Source organism: Dromiciops gliroides, chromosome 2 (genome assembly GCF_019393635.1).
Source record: "Dromiciops gliroides isolate mDroGli1 chromosome 2, mDroGli1.pri, whole genome shotgun sequence".
NCBI lineage: Eukaryota > Metazoa > Chordata > Mammalia > Microbiotheria > Microbiotheriidae > Dromiciops > Dromiciops gliroides.
The window spans coordinates 427,561,614-427,578,342 of NC_057862.1; the positions used below are offsets into that span (position 1 = coordinate 427,561,614).

The 16,729-nt window shown below is 43.0% G+C and overlaps 1 protein-coding gene and 1 pseudogene across 4 annotated transcripts in view; both read right to left on the minus strand.

The window, feature by feature from the left end:
* Positions 1–6,578, minus strand: part of FAM163B (family with sequence similarity 163 member B) — a 64,653-nt gene extending 58,075 nt beyond the window's left edge. For 2 of the 4 annotated variants that reach the window (XM_043988959.1, XM_043988960.1), the window contains exons 1-2: positions 6,014–6,578; positions 5,708–5,891 (exon numbers count right to left, since the gene is read on the minus strand). In XM_043988959.1, the coding sequence (XP_043844894.1) occupies positions 5,708–5,891; positions 6,014–6,503 (674 nt within the window). In that variant the 5' untranslated portion in view covers positions 6,504–6,578. Of the gene's footprint in view, positions 1–5,707 lie in introns of all 4 variants that reach the window. The other 2 variants (XM_043988961.1, XM_043988962.1) reach the window with 2 other exon arrangements.
* A 4,630-nt stretch (positions 6,579–11,208) lies between these two features.
* LOC122739035 lies at positions 11,209–12,800 on the minus strand (annotated as a pseudogene).
* Between the last annotated feature and the right edge of the window lie 3,929 nt (positions 12,801–16,729).

The following is a 16,729-nucleotide window of genomic DNA, read 5'->3' on the forward strand; positions in this document are numbered from 1 at the left end:
AATCTTGCCTGGTCAGAGTGTGCCTACCTATGAGCTCAGTCTCCACTGAGCTTTGTTCTATCCTGGGACTATGGGTAACACCCTCAATCAGAGGAGGGAGAAAGCACTTTGATTACCCAGGATGCCCTCACAGAGGAGATGAAACTTGATTCAGGCTTTGAAGGATGTGCAGTATTTCAAGAATGGGAAATAGGAAGTAAGGCATTCCATGTGGAAGGAAAACATGAGCAAAGATGTAGAGGAGGAAGGAAAGTAACGAACATGTCTGAGGGAGGGAGAATAGTACAATGTGGCTAGAGATAAGGGCTTAATATAAAGGAATAGTTGGAGAATAGTGTAGAGAAGTTGATCAAGAGATCAAGTGTAGAGAATGAAGAGTGTTGATGCCAGGCTGATCAATTGTTAGACCTGGACAGGATTCTAGAGCTCATCTAATCCAGGGCTTCTTAACCTGAGGTCTGAGAACTTGTTTTTAAAAAGAAAACAGTATTTCAACGTTTCTGGTTTCCTTTGTAATCCTATGTGTTTCATTTTGTGCATTTAAAAACATTCTGAGAAGGGGTTCATTGCTTGTTGTTCAGCCTTCGTTCTTGAAAAGGATCAACATTATGAGTGTGATTTCTTGACTTGTGAGTGGATAGGATTTGTGAGGCAGATCTACATAAAGTCATCAGCTTCACTCTGTCCTCCAAAGTCATCTGAGTCAGCGTCCATGAGTGTCACCAGACAACCAGAGGGGTCCATGATAAAAAAAGGTGAAGAACCCCCCAGGACACCGCCCCCCTCAGTCTAGTCCAATTCCCTCATTTTATTTTTGGTTGCATAAACTGAGACTCAATGAGGGGAAGTGTTAGATGGTGAGTGTTAGACCTGGGACTCAAATTGGTTGAAAGTTTAGTGCTCTCTTTCTTTGAAACCTCATGATGCTTCTTCATAAATCCTTGTTCCACTTTATTGAGTATTCCTGATGGCAGATTAATGCCAAAAGATCAAGGAAGGTCATTCAAGTAAAGCCCTATTCTATAGCCTATTCCAAGACTGCTGGGTCATCCTTGTGAAGCATACAGGAAAAAGAGAAAGAAGGAAAAGAAGGAAAATGGTAAGAAATGAAAAAAAAATAATGATTGTAACTCCTGAAACTTGTTTGATGCTTCATGATTTAAAAATCTCTTTCATGAAAATGCTCAGATGGAAGAGTTCATACTTTTTATCCTGTTAGCAATTACACTGTGGAGTCTCAAAAAGCTCCCTAGAATACATGTCATGGAACCATCTTATTGGGAAAACTATTATAAAACGTTGTTGTTGTTGTTGTTGTTTTTGCTTTGTGTTTGTAGTAAGCCTGCTAAATGATAGGCCCTAGAGCAGATTCAAGGCAGATCTGCTTACCAGGAACTCCAAATGATAATAGGCAGTGTTGTGGAATGGCTTCACCAGATTTTCAGTAACTTCTAAAATTTTCAATAACTCCTAGCTTTTAATTAACTCTTAAAGCTCCTCAATAAGTACCTAAAGGAGCTTATACCCCAAAGGGACCCAAGGAAATTTGCAAACTGAGATAGGCATATGGAGACATTCGGGAATTTCTCCATCAATCAATTATATACCATTACTTTGAGAGAGAAATGTCACAAGCATTGAGCCCACAAGATTTATCCAAAGTCCCACTACAGTAAGTCTACAGAAGAAAGGGAGACAAATTATCTCATAGTAAAACAGACTTCATATGATATGTCTTCTGTTTCTCCCCAAAAAGATCTTGTTTCACAAAACTAGAATATTCAGAATCCCCAGTTCAACTAAATCCAATAAGCAGTTATGAAGTATCTACTGTGTACAAGGCATGGTAACGGAGATGAGAAGTGGAAAAGTCCCTGCTCCATGGAGTTTAATGTCTAATAGGAGAGATGATACATCTTAAATAAGAATGATACAATGCAGTATGTGATTAATAAAGTGCTCAAAAAATTATGGAGCCCTCAAGGTCTCTGTCTTGTAACATTCTGAGGGTAGCTTAAACATGACTTGGCTTTACCTCTCTGCCAGGTACCTACGTCCTACACAATTCCTGGCATATTCTGTGGGGTTTATGCTGTGCGATTTGATACACACTTTGCCTGCTTTTGCATGAGCACTGGATAAAGTAACCAACTATTAGGGGATTAAGAATGCTGTGAAACTAGCTGCAAACCTCTTCCCAAATTAAAACAAAATGACCAAAGACACGTCAACCTCATATCCATCTCACCTTCCCCAACTGGCACCCAAGCAGTGGTGAGTATAAAGTTTTGTGGCAAATGTTATCTTCTTCAAATATGGGGAACACCTTGAACCTTGACCTGGGCCTGTCCTCCTGGATCAATCCAGAAACCTGTTTGTCGTCTGGGTTCAGCCACTAACTGTGTGACTTTGAATAAATTTATATGTAGTGAGAGGTGCTATGTGGATAGAGAACTGGTCTCAAAATCAGGAAGACCTGGGTTGGAGTCCTGTCTCTGATTCATCTGGCTGTGTGATCCTAAGTCAACTAACCTCTCAGTGTTGGCTAAGATATTGAGTTGGAAAGAAGGTGCCAATCACAGATCTGGTCCCTATTCCTATTTATCTACAGAACTTTATGATTCTCCTATTTGGGCCTCACCTTTCTCATCTATAAAATGAAAGTGACAGGCCAGATGATCTTTAGGGTCTTCCAGTTCCAACATTCTATGTTCTAAGGCCCCTTGAAGTTCTGGCACTCTATGTTAGGTCAAAGGTCCCTTCTAGCCCTGATATCATGAGTTCTATGACTCCTCTTTGGTTTGTTTCTGGCAGTAAAATACAGAATGTGAGGCTATGGGACTAGAGAATTGCCTGGTATTCAAACCAGCCTTCCCAACCACATGGGAGATAGGTCCCCTAGACCAGACAGTGATGGTTTTAATGTCAACATGCCCCAACATAATGCAGCAAGCCAAATGCCAGCATTGGTGTTGCATGTTTTCAAGCTATTGCCTTCTTCCTTGCACTAATCAATTCCCCCTCCCCTATCCTCCTAATTTCCCTGCCTCAGATCTCTCTTTTCCTCTCTGGAACAAGGGACAGATATTTTGGAAATAGGCAAATCAGTAAGCTGCATTCCCAGACAGGGAAATAACAGGAGATGAGGGCACAGTTGTTCCCATTTCCCTCCTGCCCCTAGAGTTTTAAAGTCAGATGTAATTTACTGAGATGTAATAAATCACTCTCAGTAATTCTGCTCCCCCTTTTACCCTCCTGAGCACAGTAATTACTGCTCACTAGGCTCTCCAATGCCATTGTTCTACTGCTGAAGCCCAGCATGCCTGAGCTCAGAGCTCTAATTATAGGAGCTGATCCCGATGCTTTTCACAATCAGTAGCACCAGAAAACAAGCTGGTGGCACTTCTCTAAGGGCTCTGAAGGCCTCACTGGGGGGCCTGAGGCTCAGCTGTCTGAGGCTAGTTGCCTTAGCACTATGGTTCTAGGATATATGAAAGAGGCCCACAGGTAGTGAATCAAGGAGGCCAATCAGTGGGGGAGAAAGTAGTTTGCCAACAGGCATGAAAATAACCCTGAGGTTCATAGCTAGACCTACCCTCTCCACCCAATTCTGTGATTCCATACAGGAATGCCATAAGGATGCCCTCTGGCATATGCACTGTAGCAGAGGGGCATCCCTTAGGGAAGGTCCAGCTGGAAGGCTGTAGTTGATCCCTCTATCCCTCCAAGTGCCATTTGTCCTTCTTGGTTCCTGGGAATAAGTCCCTGGGCCCAGCACAACACCTTCCCTGCAGAAGGCACAAATAAAGCCTTGTTGATTTGAACTGAAGAAGCTACCACTGCCAAAACAGCATCAAACACCTGGCTCAGGGAGGGGTTCTTCACCTATTTTGTTTTGTTTTGTTTTCTGGACCCTTCTGGAAGCCTGGTGAAGCCAATGGACCCCTTTTTAGAATAATGATTTTAAATGTAGAACATTAAACCTATAGAATTACAAAGGAAACCAATTCTATTGAAATACTTATTAAAATGTTAAAAGTTCCAAGTTCACACCCATTCCCAAGAAATCTATCCATAGACTTCCAAGGTCTGTGGATCCCAGGTCAATAATCCCCTACTTAGAAGCTGTGGTTCTCTTGGACTTGGCTAATACGGAAGAGCTCATCTTAAAACTCCCCCACTTCCCAGCTCTAAAGGAACATGGCACTCAGGAGACACAAAAAAATAACCTGTTTTCATATGCTGGTTTTCCCGTCTCATTCTCAGTATAGGTTGGAAAACACTCCAATCCACTTCTAAAGGAATTTTCCTGTCAGCTAATTAATTTTTCTGCCATTGAATCCACTTGGTCAGGAAACTAGCTTTAGAAAGGAGACTGAACCTGCAGCCCCAATCGCAACTCGACTGGCTAGTTGAGCCCGGTTACATCAATGTGCTTGAACCCAGTTATAAAAGGGTTAAAAATCGCCATCACTCTGATCACAAGGGAGGTCTCTTTGCCCAAGACCTGAAGGTCCACCGCCCACTACCTACTCGCCAGTTTTCATGCATTCGACCTCAGATGCTTTAAGGATCTTATCTTTAATTATAAGAATCAAGAAGGTGGAAAAGGCTCAAAGTCAACTCCTTTCTATGCAGCCAAAACTTTTCTCCAGCTTGAATTCCTCCCACTGCCTGGGAGCTTCCTGGTCTGGCAGTGTGAGCCCAAAGGGTGCTGGGGATTGGGGCAGCGTGATTGGGATAGTTCTCCCTTAGAGAAAGACGCCCAATAGATCCAATAGGAACCTGACTTAATTGGTGCGATTTTCTTTTGGGAAGGGGGAAGAGGAAACCATTTCCAGTGAAGTTGCAGGTAAAATAGTGATGTGACCTTTGGAAACGTCTCCATCTCTCCTTGAAATGGATCTAGTGACCTTGCATACTTAAATATTTTGTCCCATCAGCAACGTATAGACATCTGATCCCGTTTGTGGAAGTATACAAAGACCACCTTTAAGGGATGGTTGTTCTCCGTGAGGGGAAGGAGAGAGCTTCTGGGGAAGGTAGGGGGATAATCAAGACCTATAAAAATCTCTCCTGGCTTCCGGTGTTTTGAGGGTTTGTTCTCAGCTGGTAAAAAAGCGAAATGCTTTTTCATGGCCTTGCTGCTTCTCAGGGAGACGGGCTAGCGGCACTACAGTACAGATGCATCAGGAAAAGCTCCTGGCTGTGGACAAGGTGCTGCCTTCCACTGTCACCACCTTGGGAAACTTTTCCTGCCTCCCAGTCGGTCTGCTGTTTGGGCGGAATGTGGCGTAGGAGGCGGCGTGGCCGGCATGCTAACCCTTTCACCCTCCAGTCCCTCCTCCCTTCCTCCCCTCCCCTTCCTGGGGCTGTCTGCCTCTGCAGCGTCTGCTCTAGATCCCCGAGCGCGCGCCGGCCGGGGCTCCGAGGTCACCCCCAGTCTCGCGGCCACCTCGGCCTCAGGCCCAGGAGAACCGGGGAGCAGACGCAGCCGGGCTGGACCCTGCTGCAGACGGGCCAACAAAGGGGGAGCGCGGGACACACCGAGCGTGGAGAGGGGGCCCAATCCCAAAGGGGCTTCTCAGGCGGTCCGATTTGACCTATCGCCTCCGGCCCCTGTGCATGCACTCTTCCCAGCTCCACGTCCGCTGGCCCCAGTGCAGCGGCCCTTCACATCCCCAGCCCATCAGCCCGAAGCGCTTACCTTTCACCATGGGAACGGCCGCTGCCCTCAGGGGAGGACCCGGGCTCTCTACGTCCACTGCAAACAGCGCCTCGGCGCGTCCGAGGCTGCTGCACGTGATGGGCCCGGCTGGCCAGGGGCCCCTTCGCGCCGTCCCGCCGGTCGCTAGGAGCGGCCGCTCCCGCCAACACCGGTCTGGTTGCAGCTAAGGGGCATTGCGGGGACAGTCAGGGTTAGTTGGGGCGCCCACTTCAAGAAAGCGGGCTGCATCCAAAGACAGTTACCCCCTAGTCCCACGTCCCTCGCCCCGCTGCCCCAGGGACCCACAAGCCGTTGCCGGCGCCGCTTCTCGGATTGTCTCCCGCCTCCTGCCCCCCTTTGCAGCTCCCTGCAGCGGCCGCCGCTTCTGCTCTTTCCGAGGCTTGCCCGGGCTCCAGGCGAGCGAGCGAGCGGCACGCGCGCAGCGCGAGCCCAGTCCCAGTCCCGGGCGAGGAGCGCGCGCAGCAGCCGCTGCCGTCTCCTTCAGCCTGAGAGTTTGTGGGGAGGGGCGCGTGCCCAGTGATGGGAGAAAGGGGGGTAAAGGGGGAAGAGAGGCGCGCGCGTGTGCTCGGGACCTGGGCGCGCTCCCTAGGGAACAATCCGCCGCCTGGGGAAGTTGCTCTGTGCCCAGGGGCTTTTTGCGCCGCAGGTGTCGTGGACTGAACCCGGGCTGAGGGATGTGAGAAAGGGGCTGGGCTGGAGGCCACCCTGGTCTAATATACCTGCCGGGCAAATTAGCCCAGAAGGTCCCTTGAGTTTTGCTCTGTTGCTTCTGCATGTACAGATCTTCCTGTGTGCGTGTGGAACCACTTTCTAGGGGCTACAGGCTCTGTCCACGAAGCCTCTGGCTACATTGCTCTCTTCTCCAGGGCCAGGCTGCCATCTGCTCTGCAGGGCGCCCTCCCTGAAGCCTACATAACCCATTGCAGCCCCGAGACTAACCCTGCGTCAGCTCCGAAGACGAGGAGGTGGAGGCTGGTTAGTCTTGGTCTCTCTTCTCCAAGTGCTAATTCTATGAGCACGCACTATTTTAGAGCACCGGCCCCTTGTGCTGCGTTGCAACCGAGGAACCGTAGCACTGCAGATGACCAGCCCAGAGAAGAATCCGTGTTGTCATGTGGAAAACGAATTAAGCTTTTCAGTGAGAGTCCAGGGGACATGAAGAATATTGGGTCGAAGCTTCAGGCAAGCAGATTTTGACTCCCTATAGCGGAAAAACTTCCTAGCAATTAGACGTGCAACAATAGGATCGTGTTGCCTGGATAGAAAGGGCCTTTGCTATCACTGGACTTGTTCAAGCAAATATTAATGATTCTGTAGAGGGATATTTCTGCTTCAAATAGGAGCTAAACCATATGTCTTCTAAAGTCCCTCCCGGTTCTGAGATTCCAAATCACTATATCATGGAAACGAGGGCCAGTTTAATCAATCCTCCCATTCCGTATATGGGGAAATTGAATGTCAGAGAGGGGAAGTAATTTGCCCAGTATCATTCAGCAGGAATGTAGAGAGAAATGGTTACAAAGTAAACTTACTCCTCTCCACTCACATATGTAGCTAAGCACTTCACCACTGCGTCCCCATGACAGATACCATGAAAGGGTTAGAAAAGGAAGAAGTTAAAGAGCAAGCATGATATCAAGTACAGACTGTCAGAATAAATTCAACTTTTTCTTTCTTCCTTCCTTTCTTTCCCTTCCTTTCTTCTCTTCCTCCTTCCCTCCCTCTCTCCTTACTTTTTCTTTCTTCCTTTCCTTCTTTCTCTCTCACACTCCTCCTTCCTTCTTTCCTTCCTTCTTTCTGTACGTGTAAGTCCTAAGAATGTTGCAGACAAAGTTTACCTCGCTTTTAGCAAAGTATTTGACAGTGATGCCATTCCTATGGACAAAAAGCAAAGATTTGACCTAAACAATAGTACATTTAGGTAGATTAAAGAGCTAGTTGATTAGTTGGACTCAGAGAGTAAACAAAATGGTTCAATGTCACTTGAAAGGAGGTGTCCAGTGAAGTGCCTCAGAGAATCTGTAGTCCTGTAGTATTTCATGTTTTTATGAGTGCTTTGTTGAGGAAGTGTGCTGCAGTAAATAGAGAGCTGGACTCTTAGGGAGGAAGAGTCAGGTTCCAGTCTTGCCTCTGACAAGTGGTGACCCTGGGCAGTCACCTGACCTCTCATTGTTATAGAAAACTCTCTAATAGAAAGGGCTGATTTGTATGAGTAGGGAGAAAGTGTCCTCATCCAGAAATTCCCTATTTCGGTGAAATCAAGGATCCAGTCCCTTTGTTACCAGTACTTTGGATAAAACATTTTTATCAGATTTATGGATGACACAAAGCTAGGTGGGAAAGAGTCAGGATTAAAAAAAAAAAAGATCTAAACTAGAACAGATGAGAACATTAGGCTGAATCTAATAAGATGAAATTTAGTAAGAATGAAATAAATAGAAATTGTTTTAAGCAGCATTTTTACCACCAAATCAATATTAGATAATCCTATAAAATAATATATGCAAAGAATTTTTAATGACATAAACTAGGTGATCTATCTAGTACATAGAATTCTGGTCTTGGAGTCAGGAAGACCTGAATTCAAGCTTCAGACACTTAGTTGTGTGACCCTTGGCAAGTCCCTTATCCTTTATTTGCAGAATGGGGATAATAATAACACCTACCTCACACGGTTCTTGTGAGGCTCAAATGAGATGAAATGTAAAGTTCTTTACAAACCTTAAGCACTTTATAAAGGCTAGCTTTTACTATAGACAGTCATAGAATTGTTTTGTATTACTATTATTGTTTCAAAAGGAGCATCATAGCTAGACCTTTTCTTAAAATAACAATTCAAAGGCCTTATAATTTTTAAGTTTTAAGTTTTCTAGTGGCAGAGAGGATAGTAAAACAGGGTCATCATGAGGTTCACATAAGATTATGAAGAAATGTCATCTCTGCTCTTAGAAAGGCAGTATATCCCAGTGCATAGTATGCTAGACTCCTGAAGCCAGGTAGACCCGGATTCAAAGTCCACCCCTGCCAATTATTAGCTGAGCAGCCATGGGCAAATCACTTCATTTCTCTGATGACTTGTATTTGTCTTATCTGTAAATGATCACATCCACGTGGGGTATGATTATAGAAAGTGAATGAGATGATTCACCAATAGAAGATTATGCTGATAGTTTGTCCTTAGAATCACAATTTACTGGAGCCATGAAATGTTAGAGCCAAAAGGACTCTTAGAACATAGCATTCAGTGCTAAAAGGGACCTTAAAACCTTGAATGTTAGAACATAGAATCACGATGATAGAGCACTACCTAATTTTAGTCAAAACATCCTTGAGCTAATATTACCTTCAGTAGCTACATTATGGGGTTGTTGTGAGGAACCACATGTTGATATACAGTCATTTTTCAGTCGTGTCCAACTCTTCATCACCCAAGATGCTGGGGTGGTTTTCCACTTCTTTCTCCAGTATATTTTACAGATGAGGAAACTGAGGCAAATAAGGTTTGCCATTTCCTTCTCCAGCTCATTTTACAGATAAGAAAACTGAAGCACTTAAGTGACTTGCCCAGGGCCAGCTAGTAAGTGTCTGAGGTCAGATTTGAACTCAGGGAGATGAGTCTTCCTGACTCTAGGCCCAACACTCTATCTACTGCACCACCTCACTGTCCCCGAGGAATGACATAATGTATGTCAAATCCTTTATACTACATGAATGTCAGTTATTTTATTATTATTTTTTGAGCTTTACAAAATTTTCCAGCCATGTGCTATATTCCTGAGAATCTGTAACCAGGCGGTGGTGGCTTGAGTTCTCAGTCCATGAAATCACTGGTTTCACTTGTGCACTTGATGGAGAATAGATAGAACAATCAACTTTTTCTGTGATATCGAAGCCTCAATCTTGAACTCCAGTTTGGCTAGCAAGCACTAAATATCAACAATGAACAAGGTATTGTACTAGGTACTGGTAATACAAAGACAGAATGAAGAACACCATCTGCTCAGGAGTGTGATGGACTTGGGGCGGGGAGGGGGGAGGAGGAGTAGAATTCTTCTGGGGGAAGATTCACCATCTAACCACTTAAGTATATATGTGATAATTTGAGGAGGGAGAAAGCATCAATAAGTAGGGGGATGGACTAAGGCTTCTTTGAAGAGCTGGTAGCATGTGGAGCAAGCTTTGGAGAATGTCCCAAATGGAATCTCTAACTCAATTTGTCCAAAACAAAAGTCATCATCTTCTCCATTCCCGAATCCATCCATTTTCCTGACTTCCCTATTTTTCTCTGAGGTCACCATTATCCTTCTAGTCACCCAGGTTCACAACCTAGGGTCATCTTCAACTTTTTGTTTGTTTTGGTTTGGTTTTTTAGTGAGGCAGTTGGGGTTAAGTGACTTGCCCAGGGTCACACAGCTAGTAAGTGTTAAGGGTCTGAGGCCGGATTTGAACTCAGGTACTCCTAAATCCAGGGCCGGTGCTCTATCCACTGCGCCACCTAGTTATCCCCATCCTCAACTCTTCACAACACCCTCCCCCATATCCAATCACTTTAAAAGTGTTGAATTGATTCTGTTTCCCCAAAGTCTTCCAACATCTCTTGTATCCACCTCCACCCCTTTCTCTCCACTCATATGACCACTACTCTAATTGAAGCCCTTATCATCTCTCACCTGAACTACTGTAACAGCTTCCTCACTGCTTTCTCTGCCCACATCCTCTCCTTTCTCCAATCCATCCTTCACATAGCTGCCAAGTTAGTATTTATCACTCCCTTGCTCAAGAAGATTCAATGACTCTCTATTGCTTCTAGGATAAAACACAAAGTATTCTGTTTGGCATTTAAGGCCCTTGACAATCTTGTTTCAGCTTATTTTTCCAAGCTTATTATAAATTACTCCCCAACATGAATTTTGTGTGTCAGCCGAACAGGCCAACTTGGTGATCCTCGTAGATGAAATTCCATTTCCTACTTTTGTGCCTCTGTATAGACTGCATACCACTCCTAGAATGCTCCCCTCCTTAAATAACAGTAGCTAGCTTTTATATAGTGCTTTAAGGTTTGCAAAGCATTTTAAAAATATTATTTCCTGTGATCCTTACAACAACCTTGAGAGGTAGGCACTATTATTATCATCCCCATTTTTTAGATGAAGAAGCTGAATATGAGAAGATGTAAATGACTTGCTTAGGTTTATACAGATAGTAAATGTCTGAGGCAACATTTGAATTCAGTTCTTCCTGACTCCAGGTCCAAAACTCTATTTGCTATGTCACTTAGGTGCTTTTAGAAGCCCTGCCTTTCCTCCAGGAGTAACTCAGGACTTTTCTGATGCTCCAAGTTGTTATTGCCTCCCCCCAAATTGCTTTGCATTTGCTCTCTCCATATATATATATATATATATATATATATATATATATATATATATATATATGTATGTATATATGTATGTTCTTTTTCCCCATAATCCAATAATCTTTTATTATGTTTTTATAGTCATTTGTGCCATCTATTTGCAGGGGATTGGTTCCAACAACTCAGGTTCCTTGCCATTGGTTCTCACAAAGCATGCTTCTCTGGGTGGAGCAGGTTGACACTTCAGTTGAACCCAAGTGCCTTTTTCTTTGGCTTCCTTCTTCTAATCATTTTCCTTTACCCCCATCAAGAAGCTATCTCTGCTCTTGGAGTGCTTAACATACACATTAATTCTCTTGGTTAGAATCTTGCCCTTAACATGTTTGTTTGCAGGTTACATGCCTACAGCATGTTGAGGAACATTAAAGACCCATCCAGTCTTGGCATGGTAACATTTGTGGGGCATTCCTTGCTGAACTGTGCCCATACCCTTGATATCTACAATATCAGCTTTCTTGTATATTCACATATACGTAGCCCAAGGGACATGACTATGATTTCTGAAGGGCTAAGAAAACATGTATCATGTCCCTCTCCTTTTTCCCTTTGTGATTGTCACTTTGGCAACTCACTGGAAGATGGCAGAACTGATGGAAAGCTGTATATAGATATATGAAAAACTATATATGTATGTGTATATATGTATAAATATATATGTGCGTATATATACTTATCTGTGTACATATCATTCCCTTCCATCCCTCAATTCTATGTGTGCCCCTTGATGACAGAGAATGTTCTATTTTTTCCTTGTATCATTAAAGCCTAGTACAGAGTAGATCTCCCCCCCACCCCCACCCCCACCCAAATGCTTGTTGTTTTTGGTAAGCTAGGGATGCTAGGAAATGGAGACAGGGAAATGCCAGACTGTGTGGAGAATGGGTTGGAGAGGATAGAGATTAGAAGACACAAGTCTAATTAGGAAGCTGCTGTAATAGTCTAGAGGATATTAGGGCCTGAACTAGGGTGGTGGCTATGTGAATTAACAGAAGTGGATGAATAAGGGAGATGTTATGAAGGATGGATTGACTGACACATGGGTGGGTACCCACTTGCCATAAAAAATCTCTTAGTGAGAGGTTAATGACATTGTTTAGGATAATCCCCCCACCCACATTTTCAGTTTCCTTTTACTTATCTTCCCCCATTAAAACATAAGCTCCCTTTAAAGGCAGAGACTGTCTTTCTTTCTCCTTGTAGTTCTATTCCCAGTGCTTAGCACATTGTAAGGGCTTCATAAATGCTTGCTTACTTGACATCAGTCACTGCTAAACTGGGCCATATCTTAGCCACTGAATGACACCAAGTTACTTCACTTATGAGTGTACCTCACTTAAAATAAACAAGATAAATGAAAAACCTGTATTTGCCCAAATATCTGCATGGGGAGGGGATCGTTAATCTTCATATTACAAGGCTTTCACCTTTGCATTCCCTTAAATAGCAAGTGAACCTAGTACATGTGAAAGAGGATTTGCTCTATAAACAGCTCTCTCAGGATAGGCTTAAGGCGAGACCATGCTGGGGAGGTAGACCTGCATCTAGCCAGCCTGTTCCTTCCTCTATAATACACTTCAGTTGCATGGCAACTTCATGGGATGGCAGCCACTTTGTCCTCACTGCCAACATCTTTCCATAGCACGCATCTTCACTGGACATGTCCCAAAATCAAACAGATGGCCAAGCTGGTTGAAAAAAATCCCAAATAACATTGAAACATGTGAGACAATGAAGTGGTGATATTTTTCCAGGGCAATTGGAGTCTCAAAGGTATTACCTTGTCTATTATTGCTTAGCCAGATGCTAAACAGATGACAATTTCATTTACACATATTAATCTCAGTTAATTGCCTATATCTTCAGTTCCTACCTAGATTGATACCTCTCCTTAAGGACAGAAACAACCTTTTGGGGACAGCTAGGTGGTGCAGTGGATAAAGCACCAGCCCTGGATTCAGAAGGACCTGAGTTCAAATCCGGCCTCAGACACTTAACAGTTACTACCTGTGTGACCCTGGGCAAGTCACTTAACCCCAATTGCCTCACCAAAAAGAAAGAAAGAAACAACCTTTTAAAATTTCCTCTTAGACTCATGATGGAAAAGACTCTCCAAATCCAGAAAAAAAAAAAAAAGAAACTATGGAATATGGATGCTGATTGGACCATACTATCTCTTTTGTTTTTGGTGCTGTTGTTTTTCTTTTTTGAGGTTTTTCCTTCTTGCTCTGATTCTTCTTGTATAACATGACTAATGCAGAAATAAAAAAAAAAAAGAAAAAAAATTTCCTCTTAGCAATGTGGTAACTAGTACAGTACACAGTGGGTATACAAGAAATGTTTATTAACTGACTAAAGAAAAAGAAAACTGATGTTGGGCAGCCATTGACTTCCCATGCATATGTGTTTAGACATCCATGTGTATGATATGATTATAGAGAGTAAATAAGATGATTCTGGAAAAGATGCTGATAGTTTGTATTCAGAATCACAGATTATTGGAACGATGGAATGTTAGAACTGAAAGGAATGCTAGAATGTATGATTCAGGGCTGGAAGGAACCTTAAAACCTTGAATAGAAGCATATTTCAGAGCCCCACCTCATTTTAGTCAAAACCTCCTCATTACCCAAATGAGGAAACTGATAGCCATAGAATGTCCATGGTAGAAGACACCTTAGAACAGAGAGTTCTGGAATAAAAACACAGACTGTGAGAGCTGGAAAGTACCTTAGAACTTAGAATGACTATTGAATGTCAGAGGTGAAAGGGACCTTAGAACAGTGACTAGTAGATGTATCTGTTCTATATAAGTCATTTCAAAGTCAAATGACAGAAGGACTTTATGAAGACCCCATATGGTAGAGATCCAAATATAGGGCATCCGTTTCTCTCAAATCTGCCTTGTGCAAATCCTGCATGTGTTCTATAATTGCTATTGTTTTTCAGTGTAAGCCTTTATGGTTTGTTTTCTCCTTTCAGTCTCATTTTAGAGATATGACCAGGGACCGCCTATAGTCAAACAAAAGATTTCAGCTACATATTTCTGTTCTCAGCCCTAAAAGGGCAAGAACATTGTTATTGCATGTTTTGTATCTCCAGCACTTAGCATGGGACTTTGTGCATAGCCAGTGCTTACTAAATGTTTGCCAAATTGAATTGGAATTTAGAACACAGATTGTTAGAACTGGGGGCAAGCGAGAAATAAGCATTTATATAGCACCGACTAAAGCTAAGCTCTTTACAAATATTATCTCACTTTATCCTCACAGCAACCCTATAAGGTAGCTGCTGTTGTTACCCCGATTTTACAACTGAGGAAACTAAAACACAAAGAGGTTAAGTGATTTGCTACTTGGGAAGGACATTAAAGACCATTTAGCTTAACCATTTCTAATGATGACTGATTCTCAAGTGAAGCAGGAGGAATAAAATACTCTCTAGGGGGCAAAAGTGTTTTGACTTGTAAGAAGAGATGATCTCTTTGGGGTCACTTCTTCCTGGGAAGTCTTCTGATGTTAGATAATTAAGGTTAATGGTTTCTCTCATGCTTCACTGACTCTGTGGACAAAGGCACCAAATAAAGACTTCAGTCCAAAATACCCAGGCAGTTGAGTATATTCAGAGAAAGAATCAATCTAATCAGGTTAAAGAAAACAACACCTGGTTGATAGCTTTAACTGTTCACTTTTTGTGGTACAGCACAGACATAGACTGTCAGCGATCCAGTTCATGAATAGCCTGGTTTTTGGAGATGGTATTTTTACTGTTGTAGACACTGGAAAGATCAGAGACAGAGACAGAGACAGAGAGACAGAGAGGAGAATGCACATGTGAAGAAGGGTGAGCAAGCAAACAGCCTGTGAGCATGTGTGAGTGTCCATGTGCAGGCAGTGTATTTCCATACCCATACCCTCTGTTGAACAGACAGCCTTGTGTGTGTCTGAAAGGAAATTATTGGTGGTTTCTAATTATTTCAACATTTTAAAATATTGTGACAAATGTGTATGATATGTTCATTCTTTTGAAGTTAAAGCAGATGATAGATGTGGAAAACTCTCCTGGATCATATCCTAGTGAATCAGTGAAGGGTCTTTGAGGACTTTTAAAGAACATCTTAACAAATCCTGGTAGTGGGAAAAAAGAGGATAAAACAGAAAGGAGATAGAGAAGTTCTGAGGGGATTATTGTTTCAGGACCTTTCTTCCATTCCAGAAATTCCATCCTTCAGACAAATGTTAGTAGGGAGTTATTTTCATCTTTCTGCCCTTCCCCCCCCCCCCCCCCGACACACACACTTTTTTTTTGTTTTTTGAAACTGGGTCTCCTTATCTGGTCCAAGCTAGAAGTGTACCAGCCACTCATGGCTGATGCCTGATCAGCTTAAAAGTTTTAACTTGTTCCGTTTCTGACAAACCTTCTTAGGCAGCCTGGTGGTCTCCTGCTCTCAGACACTCTAATGAGTGTCTAATTGGTGTTGGTCTTAGTGTAGACCACCCAATCAGTTTTAGCCTAACAGTAGCTCAGAACTTCTAAACTCAAGCAATCCACCTACTCCTGCCTCCCTAGTAGCAGAGGTTATAGGCCTACCTTTCTTGCTTTAAAAAAAAATAGGTAAACCAGTTTTCCCTAGTTTGATTACATTTGGGTCTTATATACAAATGGTAAATGTATTAACTTCTATCCCTGACACCTGTATTGTAGTACCTAAAATATTGTACTACACGGATCCAATGATGAATTAAAATAGTTCCTGTCCTTGAGGAGCTCATTGTCTAACATGTAGCTGTGCCTCTAATCCCAGGTTTGAGCCCTGATCTGGTCTCCAAGCAAGTAATTTCCTCTCTCTATGACTCAATTGCCCCATCCGTAAAGTAGGATAATAAAACCAACTCTCTGCCTCATAGACCTGTGAGGAAGTTTGGTTTTTGTAAACTCGAAAGCGCTATATAAAAATTAGCTATCACTATTGCTGGGGTGTGTATTTGAGTCTATTTGCCTGCAAAATGGATGAAAAATAATTGAAGATCATGTCTTAATGAATATCCTGTTGTTAAGAAATGTTAAGGAGTCCCCTGAACTTGCTTTTTGAATTCCCACATTTTCCAGAAACACTGGACTGGCAGTTTGCAGGAGGCCCTGAATATGTCATGGATAAAGCCCTCCTAAAGCAATACAATTTGTTGTTTTAATCCCATACTGGACTCTCTGTATGTCCTTGGGAGTCAAGACAGGCACTACTCAAGTCTATACTAGGCTGAGAAACTGCTTGTGCAGCTAGGACCCTTATAGATAAGCAGACCCTCCAATCTTAATGATCTAGTGGTTCCCAAGAGGAAAGAAGGCTGCTTTTGCCATTGCCTTGTTCCTCCCTTTTGAGAAAGATTTGGTCCTTTCCCCACTTTTTTTTTTAGGCAATTGGGGTTAAGTGACTTGCCCAGGGTCACACAGCTAGTAAGTAGCAAGTGTCTGAGGCCCCACTTTTACTGAAAATTTTCCCTTCCCATGCCATTCCCCTTTAGGAGATTTCTGTTTTTCTCCTCTTCCCTTTGTTGCACTGTAATAAATATACAAAATTCTGATTGTGAGTT